At 42.5% G+C, this 16220-nt stretch overlaps 1 protein-coding gene across 1 annotated transcript in view; it reads right to left on the reverse strand.

The window, feature by feature from the left end:
• Nucleotides 1-15924, reverse strand: part of IBTK (inhibitor of Bruton tyrosine kinase) — a 118176-nt gene extending 102252 nt beyond the window's left edge. The window contains 3 exon segments of the mRNA XM_082250096.1: nt 1077-1173; nt 7142-7839; nt 15747-15924. Of these exon segments, the coding sequence (XP_082106222.1) occupies nt 1077-1173; nt 7142-7462 (418 nt within the window). The 5' untranslated portion in view covers nt 7463-7839; nt 15747-15924.
• Between the last annotated feature and the right edge of the window lie 296 nt (nt 15925-16220).

Here is a 16220-nt window from a genome sequence, read left to right on the forward strand (position 1 = left end):
TGATCTGGGGCTGCATGAGTGCTTCCGACACTGGGGAGCTACAGTTCATTGAGGGAATCATGAATGCCAACATGTACTGTCACATACTGAAGCATGATCCGCTCCCTCTGGAGACTGGGCTGCAGGGCAGTATTCCAATGCGATAACTCCAAACACACCTCCAAGATGACCACTGCCTTGCTAAAGAAGCTGCGGGTAAAGGCGGTGGACTGGCCAAGCATTTCTCCAGACCTAAATCCTATTGAGAATATGTGGTGCAATTTCAAACATAAGGCGGAGGAGCGCAAGGTCTCTAACATCCTCCAGCTTCGTGATGTCGTCATGGAGGAGTGGAAGAGGACTCCAGTAGCAACCCGTGAAGCTCTGGTGAACTCCATATCCAAGAGGGCTAAGACAGCGCTGGAAAATAGAGGTGGGCACGCAAAATATGGGCACTTTGGGCCAAATGTGGCAATTTTTTGATAGGGGTGTACTTACTTTTGTTGCCAGCTGTTTAGACATTAATGGCTGTGTGTTGAGTTATTTTTAGGGGACAGCAAATTTACACTGTTATACAAGCTGTACACTCACTACTTTACATTGTAGCAAAGTGTCATTTCTTCACATGAAAAGATATAATAAAATATTTACAAAAATGTGAGGGGTGTACTCTCTTTTGTGAGATACTGCATGCATTGATCATATGCAAGTTTTTGTTAAAGGGACAGCACACATATTTTTGAGGATTTGTTAATTTGTCCAGTGTCGGGAATATATAAGTTGCAGCAGTTACATCTTGTTTATTTATTTAAACCTTTATTTTGGTGCACCAAGCGCAAGATTTTTTTCTATATTATTGCCATATTTACTGAGGGTTGGGTTGTAAAGAAATAAAGAAAAAATAAATACAGAAAACAGAGCATTTATATGTAATGTTATTTACTATACTTTCTTTCAAATGCTTGATATGTAACACCTGATACTATCATGCAAGTTATTCAGTAATAGAACTGAGGTTACCAGAACAGTAACTGACAAGAGAAATAAATGTTAGTGCTGACAAGTCTCCAAGGAAGAAAAAAAAATGATACACTTACCGCTGTTCTGAAAAATGACAAAGGAAGGACGGTCTTTCATTACAAGATCCAAGGCAGAAAATCCATCTTTATCCTGAACGTGCAGATTACTGCCATGCTGAAAGTACACAAAACAGCAGTTGAAGTAACAATTCACAGCATGTTGTTCACCAAAGTATACTAAAGCTTGTCAGCCCCATTTGTTACCTGGCTGAAATAAGGCTCCAATCCAGAGCAGTTGGAAGTCACTGCCAAAATCTCATGGAAAAATTGGATTTTTGACTTACCGTAAAATCCATTTCTCTGATGTTCATTGACAGACACAGCTCCTGATTCGTCCTAACCATTGGGTTATTCTGCCCCCTACAGGAGTAGGACACTAGGCAGGAAAAATCTTGACTACATCTATGGGCAGTCCCAGGGAGTATACACCCACCCACTCTCGGCTATAGGCACTCAATTTTGTTACAAACAGTGTCCAAAGAAAGCCAACTCCACAGAGGGGTGGGTGCTGTGTCCGTCAATGAACATCAGAGAAAGGGATTTTACGGTAAGTCAAAAATCCCACTTTCTCTTTCGTTCATTGACGGACACAGCTCCTGATTATTCATAACCATTGGGACATCCCAAAGCAGTATTAAACATGAGGGGTGGGAAAACATCAGAAAAAAATTCCCAAGGCTAACCATAGCCAACCAGGTAACAGAGCTCAACCATAAACAACTGGAGTTCACCTGAAAAACAATACACCCTTAAAGAGGACCAGGTCCTCTAAACAACAGCCAGCAAAACCTTGTGGCCAAAAGAAGCATCCCCAGATGCCAACACAACCACTTTACAAAAAACCTTGTAAAAGTGTTAACCAACAACAAGGCGGCTGCCTTGCAAACCTGTGTCACCGACGCTTGAAGACGGAAAGCCCAGGAGACCCCAAGCGCTCTAGTAGAGTGCACCTAAACAGGGAAAGGAGGAACCCCTGACACAATAGGCCTGAACCACTGTCTGATCCAATCTGGAAATGGTGGCAGAAGCAGCAGACAACCATTTGTGATGTCCGTCCGTGAGCACAAATAGAGAGTCTGACTTCCAAAAAGACTTCGTAGCTACCAGGTACACCCTAATTGCCCAAACCACATCCAAGACATGCAAGGCAATTTGCTCCAGATATTTAGGCCTGGGACAAAGGGAAAATATGCAATGTCTGCATTCAAATGACAGTTAGAGACCATCATATTAAGGAATGACAGAGGCAAAGCACCACTTTATCTTTGTGAATCACCATAAGGTGAACGACAGGATAATGCCATCAGTTTCGACACCCTGCATCCAGAGGTGATAGCCACCAAATAAGGCCACCTTCTGGGGCAGTGCAGGCAGGGAACCTCCCAAATATTTTCAAAGAGAAGCTTCAGCAGAGCTGAAAGCACCACAATAAGATTCCGGGGCGGCAACAGAGACCGCACTGAAGGAACCAAATGTCGGACACTGAAGAAAAGGTACACACCAAGGAGTGTTTTCGCCAAAGGTCCATGGAAAAAGACCACCAAAACCCAATATTCTGCCCTTGATGGTACTCAAGGCCAATTTCTGTTCAACCCCCATACCCCCCCCCCCCCCACCTTCAAGGAAGGTCAAGATCCGATCCATCGAGAAGGAGTGAGGGTGAACCCCAAGGGACTCACACCATGCAATGTATGTCTGCCACGTACCATGGCAGATCTTCCTAGAGGCAGATTTCCTAGCTTTTAACAGCGTAGGAATCACTGATTCAAAAAAACCTCCATCCTTCAGCACCTGGCGTTTAACAGCCAAGCCATTAAAGCCAGGGACTGTAAAGCAGGATGGAAGAGTGGTCTTTGGTACAGCAGATCCTCCCTACGAGGAAGTCCCCAAGGAGCATCGGTGACCAGCCGTACCAGATCGACATACCAAGACCAGGGAAGGCCAGTCTGAAGCCACTAGAATGACCGGAATCCCTTCTGCCTGAATCCTGCACAGGAGTTGTGGCAGAAGTTTGAGAGGGCTGGAATGGAATCAGTCAGCCCACCTTAGAATGCCAAGGACTTACCGAGCCACCAGGACACTTTTTGTGCCCCCTTGGTGCTTGACATTGACCACGGCCGTGGCATCGTCCAAAATAATTCGTACCAGACACCCCTGAATACAATTGTCCAATGAGCCAGACAAAGTCTGATCGCTCGAAGTTTCAGTACACTAATCCGCAGTCTGGGCTCTGCTGAGGACGCCTCCTCACCCGGACAGGCTGGCATCCATTGAGACAACCGTCCAGTACAGGGGGGGGGGAAAGGATTTTCCCTGTGGAAGTGCCAGGGAGAGAAACCACTGCTAGAGACTGTGGATCCTTGACCCATTTCATAAGACTCTCTTTAGCAGAGATCTCGTGTGGAACTGTGCAAACAGACCGCCTCGAAAGTGGACACCATCAGGCCCAGTACGCGCATGCAAGCCCGGAGAGATGACCGTCTGCTGAACAACAGAAGCTGAATTGCCTCCTGCAATGTCTGGAATTTTTCCTGAGGAAGAAACACTCTGGCTTAGTCCGAGTTCAGAGTCAGACCCAGATAGTCCAGTTTTTGTGGACAGAACTAAAGCAGACTCCTGAATGTTCAGGATCTAACCAAACTCCCTCAGAGTTTGCACTGTAGGGGGCAGTATAGCTCAATAGATAAGAAGAATTAGGAGCTGTGTCCATCAATGAACGAAAGAGAAATATGCTTGCTCTAAAATCAGTACCTCTCCCTAGATTAGATGACGGAAGCCTCCAATGCTGTACTGGAGCCTCAACTGATCCAGGTCTGCAAATTTAGGACAGTTAGGCCTCATTCTTATGGAGCGATTTGATCCGTACCCCACGCAGGGCTGTGTTTTACTGGCACAGGGATGCACATGTGTTTAATGCATCCCCATAGCTGTCTTTTGGGACGTAGCCACTGCACAGATACAGCCACTGCTCCCAATGATAACATCCGTGTGGGTGCAGGTATATGGCCTGTAACACACCCAGGGTGGATTCGAGAACAGGCACCCAAACCCACACGGATATCATATTGGGAGCAGCAGCTGTGTCTCTGCGGCCACTGTGTCCCAATAGACATGAATGGGACTGCCTGCATGGGGATATACGGAACACCTCTGCACGGGGTATGGATCAAAAGGCCGCTTGTGAACAAGGTCCTAAGACAAGTTTCCTAAAAATATAATGGGCTCCAAGTATGAGAGTGTCTAAAACAAATGTAATCTGTGCTATATCCTTTAACACTACAGGGAGTGCAGAATTATTAGGCAAATGAGTATTTTTGAGGATTAATTTTATTATTGAACAACCACCATGTTCTCAATGAACCCAAAAAACTCATTAATATCAAAGCTGACTATTTTTGGAAGTAGTTTTTAGTTTTAGCTATTTTAGGGGGATATCTGTGTGTGCAGGTGACTATTACTGTGCATAATTATTAGGCAACTTAACAAAAATCAAATATACAGTATACCCATTTCAATTATTTATTTTTACCAGTGAAACCAATATAACATCTCAACATTCACAAATATAAATTTTTGACATTCAAAAACAAAACAAAAACAAATCAGTGACCAATATTCTTTTCTTTGCAAGGACACTCAAAAGCCTGCCATCCATGGATTCTGTCAGTGTTTTGATCTGTTCACCATCAACATTGCGTGCAGCAGCAACCACAGCCTCCCAGACACTGTTCAGAGAGGTGTACTGTTTTCCCTCCTTGTAAATCTCACATTTGATGATGGACCACAGGTTCTCAATGGGGTTCAGATCAGATTAACAAGGAGGCTATGTCATTAGCTTTTCTTCTTTTATACCCTTTCTTGCCAGCCACGCTGTGGAGTACTTAGGACGCGTGTGATGGAGCATTGTCCTGCATGAAAATCATGTTTTTTCTTGAAGGATGCAGACTTCTTCCTGTACCACTGCTTGAAGAAGGTGTCTTCCAGAAACTGGCAGTAGGACTGGGAGTTGAGCTTGACTCCATCCTCAACCCGAAAAGGCCCCACAAGCTCATCTTTGATGATACCAGCCCAAACCAGTACTCCACCTCCACCTTGCTGACGTCTGAGTTGGACTGGAGCTCTCTGCCCTTTACCAATCCAGCCACGGGCCCATCCATCTGGCCCATCAAGACTCACTCTCATTTCATCAGTCCATAAAACCTTTGAAAAATCAGTCTTGAGATATTTCTTGGCCCAGTCTTGACGTTTCAGCTTGTGTGTCTTGTTCAGTGGTGGTCGTCTTTCAGCCTTTCTTACCTTGGCCATGTCTCTGAGTATTGCACACCTTGTGCTTTTGGGCACTCCAGTGATGTTGCAGCTCTGAAATATGGCCAAACTGGTGGCAAGTGGCATCTTGGCAGCTGCACGCTTGACTTTTCTCAGTTCATGGGCTGTTATTTTGCGCCTTGGTTTTTCCACACGCTTCTTGCTACCCTGTTGACTATTTTGAATGAATTGCTTGATTGTTCGATGATCACGCTTCAGAAACTTTGCAATTTTAAGAGTGCTGCATCCCTCTGCAAGATATCTCACTATTTTTGACTTTTCTGAGCCTGTCAAGTCCTTCTTTTGACCCATTTTGCCCAAGGAAAGGAAGTTGCCTAATAATTATGCACACCTGATATAGGGTGTTGATGTCATTAGACCACACCCCTTCTCATTACAGAGATGCACATCACCTAATATGCTTAATTGGTAGTAGGCTTTCGAGCCTATACAGCTTGGAGTAAGACAACATGCATAAAGAGGATGATGTGGTCAAAATATTCATTTGCCTAATAATTCTGCACTCCCTGTACTTAATTCATGTTTTCAGAGAATCTGACTGAATGCTAGCAAACGCCTAAAGGTCTTTCTTTAGACAATTTCTTACATGAGGTCCAACTCAATAACACAAACAGTAATGTTCAAATGCAATTATATAATCACTACAAAGATGTGTATTTCTAAAATAACTGGAACACCATGTAAACAGTATTGGGTGCACAGTAAAAAATGCACAACCTAACTGAAGGTCTATAGGACCACAGCTAAAATGCTCGAAAATCGTGGAAACCCCTACGCTGCGGCCAAACTGCAACGCACCAGTGTGAATCCGGCCAGGAACTAACATACTCCAAAGGAGCATTTATTATGGCAGCCTGCTTAATCTCTCATGACAGGGTACCCTTAAACACATAGCTGCTTCCTGTGCTTATGCAGAAACACTTTCAGCTCAGTCCTATAGACAAAGATTTTAGTACCCTCATCTGTGGGCAATCTGGCCACTACAAGACATTTCAGCCTGCAGCATGCATATTCCTGTAAAGAAAAGTTGTCAGCTCATGTACAAATACAGTCTACTGTATGTAGTTATGTTATGCTTTATGGTAGTAGTCTACAAACTATACACTCTGCTTGCCTTTATACAGCCCTTGTTATGCTTTATAGTACTAGTCTCCAAACTATACCCTCTGCTTGCCTTTTTACAGCCCTTGTTATGCTTTATAGTAGTAGTCTCCAAACTATACCCTCTGCTTGCCTTTATACAGCCCTTGAGGCATTATTCCTGCCACTGACACCAATGATGGGGAAAAATTCCTTCCACTGATACCAATGATGGGGCACTATTCCTTCCACTGACACCAATGATGGGGAAAAATTCCTTCCACTGATACCAATGATGGGGCAAAATTCCTTCCACTGATACCAATGATGGGGCGAAATTCCTTCCACTGATACCAATGATGGGGCAAAATTCCTTCCACTGATAAAGAAAATGGAGTACTATTCCTCCCACTGACACCAACAATTTCTACACCAATACCAAAGATCAGGCACTTTTTACTGCCACTGGGCAAAGTCCAGCCCCTCTAAAGTCTGAAGGACAGTAAACTGGCCCTTTCTATAGAAAGTTTGGAGACCTCTGCTTTATAGTATTAATAATAATTATGCATGTAATACTGAATTTACAAATTAAAATGTCCTTCAAATAAAAAGCAAGAGACGATGGCCAATAATCTTTAGATCACTTGTTTAAAGGTTTTTTTTTTAAAATACATTACCTTTAAGAGGGACAATGCACAATCGATATGCCCATAAAAGATACTTCTGTGCAATGCTGTCCACCCAGATTCTTTATCTTTGACCGATAAATCTACTCCTTTTGACGCCAACCAATCCAACACTTCTTTCTTTCCACATGATGCGGCAATGTGAAGAGCGTTGCGCCCAAATTCATCCCTTAACGTAGTGGCATTGCAGCAGTAAGAGAAAAGGAAAGCCTTAATTTGTTTGCCGCTTCCTCGGGTCACTACCGAGATCACATCCAAAGCATGCTGCAGGGAGCGGCACCGCGTCGTACATTCTGGCCATGCCAAATCCATTTTTGGGGGTAAAAAAAAAATCTTCAAAATAAAAACTACAGAAAATAATTGGAAATTTCAAAAGTACACATCAGCCACACAACAAAAAAACAAACTCCTTCATTGCGAGTGTCAAAATAAAACACCGTCTCCTTCATTAGCAGACATCAAAACTCCTTTGGCACTATATTATATATAATAAATATTTATACAAATGTAAACCAGCCAATGCTGTTGAACAACAATACAAAAATATATTTGTGCACTATATTTCTCTGTTTTTAAGTTCCTGCCATTAGTCCAATACAAAGAGGAGGCAGCTTGGCCAGAGGGAGGGGAGTTCCCCCCCTCTCTGAAGACGTTTCTTTTCCTTAAAATTCCATGATTGCAAAGGAGCCCTAAAGAGACAAAATAATATATATTAATAATAAACAAATACTATGAAAAATATTAAGCAGCTTTCATAACGTACAGATGAAGGCAAAAGCAAGCAAAAACAAAATCGTATTTTTTTTTTTATTAGAATTACAACACCTACCATATACAGTAAAACTGTATGTATCTGTATCTGTGCTGCGGTGCTGTGATTGGACACAGCCGATCCGCAGGTCTCAGCCATAAATCATTAGCCATGTTTGTTTATCCACCAAACCCCCCCTCCATCTGATTTACAGTATAATAGCTCTGAGACATAAGTGACCCCAGGCAGGATGCTCTTCTGGTTTAAAAGTGGCATCCATCTTTAAAAAAGTCATAAAGTTGTCTATCACTATACAACAGGTTTTTGTTGATACTATTTTTTAACACTATTGAACTCCACAGAAAAAGCTGTTACAAAAGTAACATGTTTATCTGCAGCAGAATCGGTTACCTTGTGTCTTCTATTTAAAAGGTGACTTCTGCTTCTGGCAATATTCCTACCCCGTTGGATCACTCAGTGAGCATAGCCCCTCTCTTTTAATCTTTTCTCTATAACATCGACTTCCACCTCAAATAAAAGATCAGTTGAGCAATTTCTCCTGGCCTCTGTATACCCACTGGCATAGATTACTTTAGTGTGCAAATGGTTGACAACTCAAAGCCAATACTGTGGAATTAGCTGCACAGGTTGTATAAAAAAAAAAAAAGTACAGGTATATACTTGGCCTATTTCTGCATCTCCCACTAGTGTCACATCCATAACAGTGATGGTTTTATAATCCCACTCATGCAAGGATTGCAGATTCAGGACATTATTATTCAAAAAAAAGAAGAAAAAAAAAAACCCACAAAGTTATCCAGAAGATGCTCCCTGCTCCCCTTCCACATTAGGAAGAAATCATCAATGAACCTTCCACATTCACCATGTGTGGTTCTTAAAGTGAAACTAAAGTTCAGCTCAGTTTACATTCCAGCACAGTGTCTGTACGACTGAACTCAAATAAATGTGTGGAAGTGATGTCATACCACACCAGCCAATCAAGCAGCCAAAGACCGGCACCCAGAAAAAAGCTGGGGAGAAGATGTTGGCACCAGTGAGGGACCTTGCAGGCATCAGACCACTGAAGCAGAGCTTAGCATTGAGTACTTAAGTTCCGCTTTAAAGGGGATTTTCTAAGTAAAATTTAAAAATTCTTCCCATTACCTGCCATGTATAGATTTGTTAGAGAGCCGGGAAAATATAGCTACACATAGGAAACTCAGTCTTCAATATATTAGCTTAAAAAAATTATATGTAGTAGAAAGGGAGGGACCAATTTCCAATTCAAAGGAACCAATCTAGTGATTGTATAGTACCTGCCAGAACCTACCACTTAGGATATATATGTATATATAGAGCCCCCCAAAAAAATGGATAGATATACACGTCTTGTCTTGGGCTGTTTAAGGAGTTGAAAACACTCCATCCATATATGAGTATCTAGACCTATATGCGACTAATAATGTCCTAGAGGTGGTGGGTACTGGTTTAGAACAAACAGTAGGATCAATCCTTTCAAATCAAGGTCTGGTAAGTATTCAGTGTCCCAGTGGTCGATTAGGTTGAGATTCCTGGATTAGAAGGGCCTGTGTCTGGCTCCTTTATAAGTGCATCCCGAGCATATAGTTTTAGCTAATATTGGAGAGACTGTTTTTGATGGGACACTCCTTAGGAATGACTAGTAGAGCTCTTGAAGAAGTGTTGAGATTGCTAAACATGTAAAGCTTGAGCTTTTACTCTAGCCCAACATTCGGTTATCCATAACTCTGGCGGGCACCATAGGGAGTCCTCCTGTATCTTGGACACCTATGGTTAGGTCTGGGTAACTGTATGGCTCATATGATTTTAATATTGTTATGTATTGCAATAAGTGTTATAGATTTTGTATGATAATAAATACATTTTTCTTTTAATCATATGGTGTATCTGTGCCTATAAAGTCAATTTTTGTCCAAATTCAATTTCCAATATAGTTTATGGGATGTGGCACATAGCTTTAGTTCTTACTCATGTACACTCGTTGGTACCACCCTATACTAGTGTATATTTTTTATATTAATCTTTTCTCTTATCACAGGAGGCCAGCAACCCTTTTTGGCTGATTACCCCGCCAGGGCCTTGTAGCAGTATTCCTATAGGTTTTCCAGCTGTACAGTGAAGTCAGGCATCCAATAGCGGCATCCGTATGTATAGGCTCAAAAACAAAAGGATGCACCCCATAGTGTGAATCCGAATAGCATTTATTAAAGTAATAGAAAAAACACACTTACATTGGGTAAAATCATAAATGCATTAAATCTCCTTCCGGCCAGCATAAAAGCAAATCACCTGCACAGGTGCCCCAGGATGACGGTATCTATGACGAAACGCATAGGGAGGATGATGCGCTGACGTCATCGCGGTTTAAGAGTCCCGGAAGTGCGGATGATTTGTTTTTATGCCAGACGGCAGGAGATTAAATACATTTATGATTTTACCCAATGTAAGTGTGTTTTTCTAGTTCTTTAATAAATGCTATTCAGATTCACACTATGGGGTGCATCCTTTTGTTTTTGAGCCTATACATACGGATGCCGCTATTGTATGCCTGACTTCACTGTACAGCTGGAAAACCTATAGGAATACTGCTACAAGGCCCTGGCGGGGTAATCGGCCAAAAAGCGCTGCTGGCCTCCTGTGATAAGAGGTCCAGTACTGCTGGTAATTTTGGACAGTGAACCACTTATGATTTAACACCTGCAAGTCGAGATTTTACCAACTTGGAATACCTACACAGGACTTTTACAGCTTATCTCTATACTCAGTTTATATTTGCAATATCAGATATGCTTAAATATTTTTTAGCACAACTCTGTTCTTCTATCTATGTTCACAATTTGTGATGATAATGCACAGTAAAGTTTGCTGTTTTATGTAAAATGATACACTGTGGTTTGGTAAAAATCATTAATTTTAGAACGGTTATTTGTTTGAAACTTTGTTAAAAGTGCAGGCACACTATGAGTTCAGTCCAAGGAGCTGCATGACATCTTCTGGGCTTATCGCTATTATTTACATTTGACAGGTTTATTGCTCTGCTGGAGAAACACACACAGAGCAGCTATGCCCGCCCCTCTCTTTTGCTGCCCATTCACAGAAGCCTTAGTAATTTGTGAATATGTTCACATAATTCCAAGGCTTCTGTGATTAGGCAGAAGGAAGGGAGAGGTGGGCATAGCAGCTGCAGCAACTCTCCTGTTGAAGATGCAATAGATGTCTTCCGGGAATACTATAAGGCTGTCAGCTATAAATAATAAAGCTAGGCCCAGAAGGTGTCATGGACTTAAAGCAGTAGTAAAAAAAAAAAAAAAATTGGTTCCCCTGTAAGGCAAATGTCATAATGTGCTAGTATGCATCACATACAGTCTACATACTACAGTCAAAGACACCCATTTTTGGAACTTTAGATCTATGTAATCTATGTAATCCCCTTTAAAATGGCTTTTACCAATGGAAACTTTTTTTTTTTTTTTTGCTAGTAAATACCTTAATTTCGGCTTTATTCCTCCTCTCCTCACTTCCTGGTCCAATCGGCGATGACGTCATTCGGCGATCCGCAGTGTCTGCTGGGATGTATTCTATTCCAGAAATCTCGCAGTAGCTGTATCTGTACTGAGCCGTGCCTGCCCCGCCTCCGCCCTGCCTCCTCTCATTGAGTTGCAGTGTATGAATGTATTAAGGCTGTTCTCTGCCCCGCCTCCGCCCCGCCTCCTCTCAATACAACTCAATGAGAGGAGGCGGGGCAGGCACGGCTCAGTACAGATACAGCTACTGCGAGATTTCTGGAATAGAATACATCCCAGCAGACACTGCGAATCGCCGAATGACGTCATCGCCGATCGGACCAGGAAGTGAGGAGAGGAGGAATAAAGCCGAAATTAAGGTATTTACTAGCAAAAAAAAATAAAAAAAGTTTCCATTGGTAAAAGCCGTTTTAAAGGGGATTACAAAGATCTATGTATTCCAACCTATTAAAAATGGGTGGAACTCCGCTTTAAGGAACTTTCTTAAAACGAAACAAAATTCTACTACTGTACAGCCAGCTTAAAGCAGAACTTAAAGCATTTGTTACCTTAACACTTCATATTCCTGATATGTGCCTGCCGTACCATGCATTTTTTTGAAAAAGTATCCTGTTCTCTTTGTATTGTTTCCTTTATGTAAAATCTCTTGTGTTCCAGCCAGTCCCGCTGCTTTCCTATTAAAAACTGAACACACTAAGCAGGAGAACACATAATGGTCAGTTCTCCTGCTGTGCTGGGAACTCAGCCTGCTCTCCTCAGCCATTCACTGGGAAGCTCAGTGTTCTGCTGCTTCTCCTCCCCCAGCTCTTATGCAGCTGAGAACAGAGGGAATGTGATCACTTATAAAAAGAAAAAAAAAAAGGTATTTATTATGTTTACTATACAAAAAAGGTTTTGCCTTTCATTTCTATTTTAAACTGAATGGGTTGTTTTACAAGGTGATCGTTTTCAATCACTTTAAGTCCTCAAAACACACCTTATACCCAATGGACTGACACCCTCTGAGGTCCCTTGCTGACCCCTTCTCCCAGGTACCAGTTTTTAGCTATCCTGATTGGTTGGCATGGGATGACAGGACTCCAGCATATGCGCAGGAATTCAGCCAACATGGTACACAGGGACCTGTGCTTGCATAGCTCAGTTTACATTTTCAAGAAAACAGCAAACAGGCAGGTAGGTTTTGTTGCTGAAGAGACATTGCATGCTTCCTCTGCAATCTACAGCCTGAGCGCTCACAGATTTTGAAAGGTTGGGCTTTGGATCCGCTTTAACTTCAAAAGGGTCAGTTAAAGCGGAACTAAAACCTCCCATCTTTTTCTGCCAAGGAATCTGTCATCTTAGCCTCTGTTTGATGTTCAACTGCCATGGTGCTGCCCATGTGATCAGTTATGACTCCAGCCATTTGATGGTTTGACAGTTTGGTTGAGAACACAAGCAAATGTGACCATTAGTAACCCCATAACTTTAAAAAAAACTGTTACATTGATGGGTTTAGTTCCATTTTAAGCTTTGAAAAATGAAAGCTAGAAGCAGATGGGCTGCTGTGCACAACTGCTCCAGATTCTGCCTGCTCCTATCTAATGCTGCCATACACAAGCCGAAAAATTGTTAGAAAATCTGTTATTTGGACCGTTTGTTCCTTTGTTATCCGGTAATGGAAACAAATGGAAAATAGATTTTCAGAGCCAAAAAATTGAAAGAGGTTGGAAAATTCAGCCAAACGAATGTTAGATTGAAAGGTTAAAGTGGAATTTCAGTCAGAAAATGAAGTTCTGCTAGATCACTTCAGGCTGACCTCTTTTGCAGGTATAGCTATGTAAAACATTAAAAATAACTGCCTGTACTGTTTAACCACTTGCCGACCACCTAACGACTATTTACTGTGGCACTCAGCGGCTTACAGGCAAAGTGACGCAGCCCTACGTGGCTCACCCATGAGCCTGTAGGGGGCGAGTGCGCACCGGCGCGCTTCCGCCCCCACTCGTTCGCTGGGGAGCCAGTGCGTGTGACCGGCGGCATCCAATTCGCACTAGTGTGAACCCAGCCTTAAAGCTCACTACACATTACAATCTTCCTTATGGTGGCCATACTTTGCTTTGATAAATGATTGAATTCTATTCTGATCGATCTCTTCCAAAATAACAATTGATCAATCAATATGACACGCACAGGCAAGTGGATTTTGTTCCATAGTTAAGATATAATCATAACTTAGGTTTGTAGGTTATCAATCACATTTCTCTTCCCACCATGTAATCACAATCTGATCAATTGACATGATTGATTTAATGAACAAAGTATAGCAGGGCTGCTGAAACAATTGATAATATTCTGCCCTGGATGGGCCAAAGCACTTAGTTTCATCAAATTCAATCAAAACTGAGTCTAAGTCGATCAGAAGGGAGGTTTCAGCTATTCAGTTGTTTGCAGATTTGAGAATTATGATCACATAGATCTGATAAAAATAAATATATGGAAGCACAAATGGCCAATTGTAGGTCTACCAATAACTATGGATTACATATGGGCTTGCTTAATTAGATATGGATTGACTGAAGAGTTTAGGTGAAAGGAGAAGTATAGCCAAAGCTCATTTGGCTGTACATCTTCTATGGATCGCAGGAGTGCAGTTTGTTTTGCACTCCTGTGATCCCCTTACTTCTGACGTCACAGAAGTCAGTCTAGGCACCGTGTCATCATGATAATGGAGTCAGGATCCACCAGATCCCTGGACTGACATCCAGGTCAGCTTCTCAGCGAGCCTCTGAGAGCCTGAGCAAACGCTCCCACCCCCTCCACAGCCTAGTACTTCAATGAGCAAGGAGGAGGCAGAGCAGAGGGCCAGGGACTGTCGGAGCGCTGTCAGAACTGAGTGATCAGCTGTGTTCAACCGCTCGGTTCTAAGTGTACAGACAAGAAAAGGAGACGAGCAGGGCGCACCGACCTTGTGCATTACCACTAAAAAAGTTTATTAAAACCAAAGAAGGTAGCGTACAATATACTCACAAACGTAGCATATGTACAAGCATGTAGGAAATAGGGACTGCTCGCTTCCAGGACATGCTCTACTGCTGGATAGCGTCCTCACAACCTTGTATGACTTACGCGTTTCGAGGGAGGATCCTCTTCCTCAGGGCCAAAGTTGCAGTCCCTATTTCCTACATGCTTGTACATATCCTAGGTTTGTGAGTATATTGTACGCTACCTTCTTTGGTTTTAATAAACTTTTTTAGTGGTAATGCACAAGGTCGGTGTGTCCTTCTCTTGTTGTTTTCTTGTAGTGCTTTTTGGATACCCTTGGTCCTGAAGAGGCCAGCAAGACCGCTCCATTTGTGCCTAAAAAAACACCTAGATCATTTACCTCTCTGCACACCACCCGAGCGCAGGAGAGATACTGTTTTCTAAGCGTAGAGACGACTGATGCTGCATCCACATATCTCCCAACTTTTTGAGATGGGAATGAGGGACACCTATTAGCAAAACGACACAGGACACGCCCCCTGTCACGCCCCCTCAAAGGAGAATTATACAAAAAAAAGATTAGTACTGTAAACCCACATGTGCGTTTTTTACCACTACTATTTCTTTATACAGTATATATATATATATATACTATTGCTGAAAGCAGTTTAGAAATTGGATGAATGTTTTAGCATTGGGAAACACTTTTGTAAAGATAAATAGTGCCTTTTATGTACAACTATATAGATCAGACTAAAATGAGGGACAATGTTCCAAATCAGGGACAGTCCCTCAAAATCAGGGACAGTTGGGAGCTATGCATCTACCTAGGTAAGTATTAATCTAAAAAAAAAGCCCAAACCTATACTTCTCCTTTAAATGTAAAGCTGATTGTATAAAGACTGTGCAGTGTGATTGCATCATGTATAGTGATCCTTATACAACACATAGTGATCTTCCAGGCCCTTGTCCTTAGGGTTGCCACCTCATCCCTTTATACCAGGACACATAATAATTACCCAGGTTCTGTGGCTGATTAAGGTGGTAATTAAACTCACATAGTGCTTTATGTGCATTATATCAGCCTCAGAACCTGTGTAATTCATATGTGTCCTGGATTAAAGGGATGAGGTGGCAACCCTATGTCCTCTCCCTTCCACTATCCTATGCCTGTCCAGTGACAGCAGTCACCATACACCTCCTATGGGCCAGTATAATGGATCCAGCACAGCCCTATCCGCCCTGTGATGTGAGCAGCTGTCAGTATACGTGTAGTAGTAATGGCCGAGCTGTGTACTGGAGAAGGTAGACGGTCTCTCACCGTTCGCTAGTTGAAGACAGAAGAGCTGGGGACACACAGGGACACTACACACATTACAATCTTCATGACAACGACCCACCACCACCAGCAGGCTGCCTCGGCATGAACAACTCACTGGGAGTAACACACAACCCTATTGGTGGGAGAAGTTCACCGAGCCCGAGGGAGCCATACAAAAACTCCCACACCAATAGTAGAGCCCGAGATATGATAAACCCTTTCCTATTGGCTAAAGAACTTCACAGCCTCTCTTGTGATTGGTAAAAAGAGACGTCAAACTTCAGCTTATTGCTTCCTGCAATCGCTGGTTATTTTCTAAGCGTAAGAACGCACAGCACGCCTCCCCGGGTGACGTGTAGGGAGAGGCGGGGCTTTACTGGGTCGTACTGTATTATAGGCGAACCTTGTCTGTCAAATGTCCCACACGTGTTTTAATATTCTCTAGGTGGCGCTCGTATACTGAAATTCTGAATT

The sequence above is a fragment of the Pelophylax lessonae genome (assembly GCF_965119305.1).
Source record: "Pelophylax lessonae genome assembly, chromosome: 3".
NCBI lineage: Eukaryota > Metazoa > Chordata > Amphibia > Anura > Ranidae > Pelophylax > Pelophylax lessonae.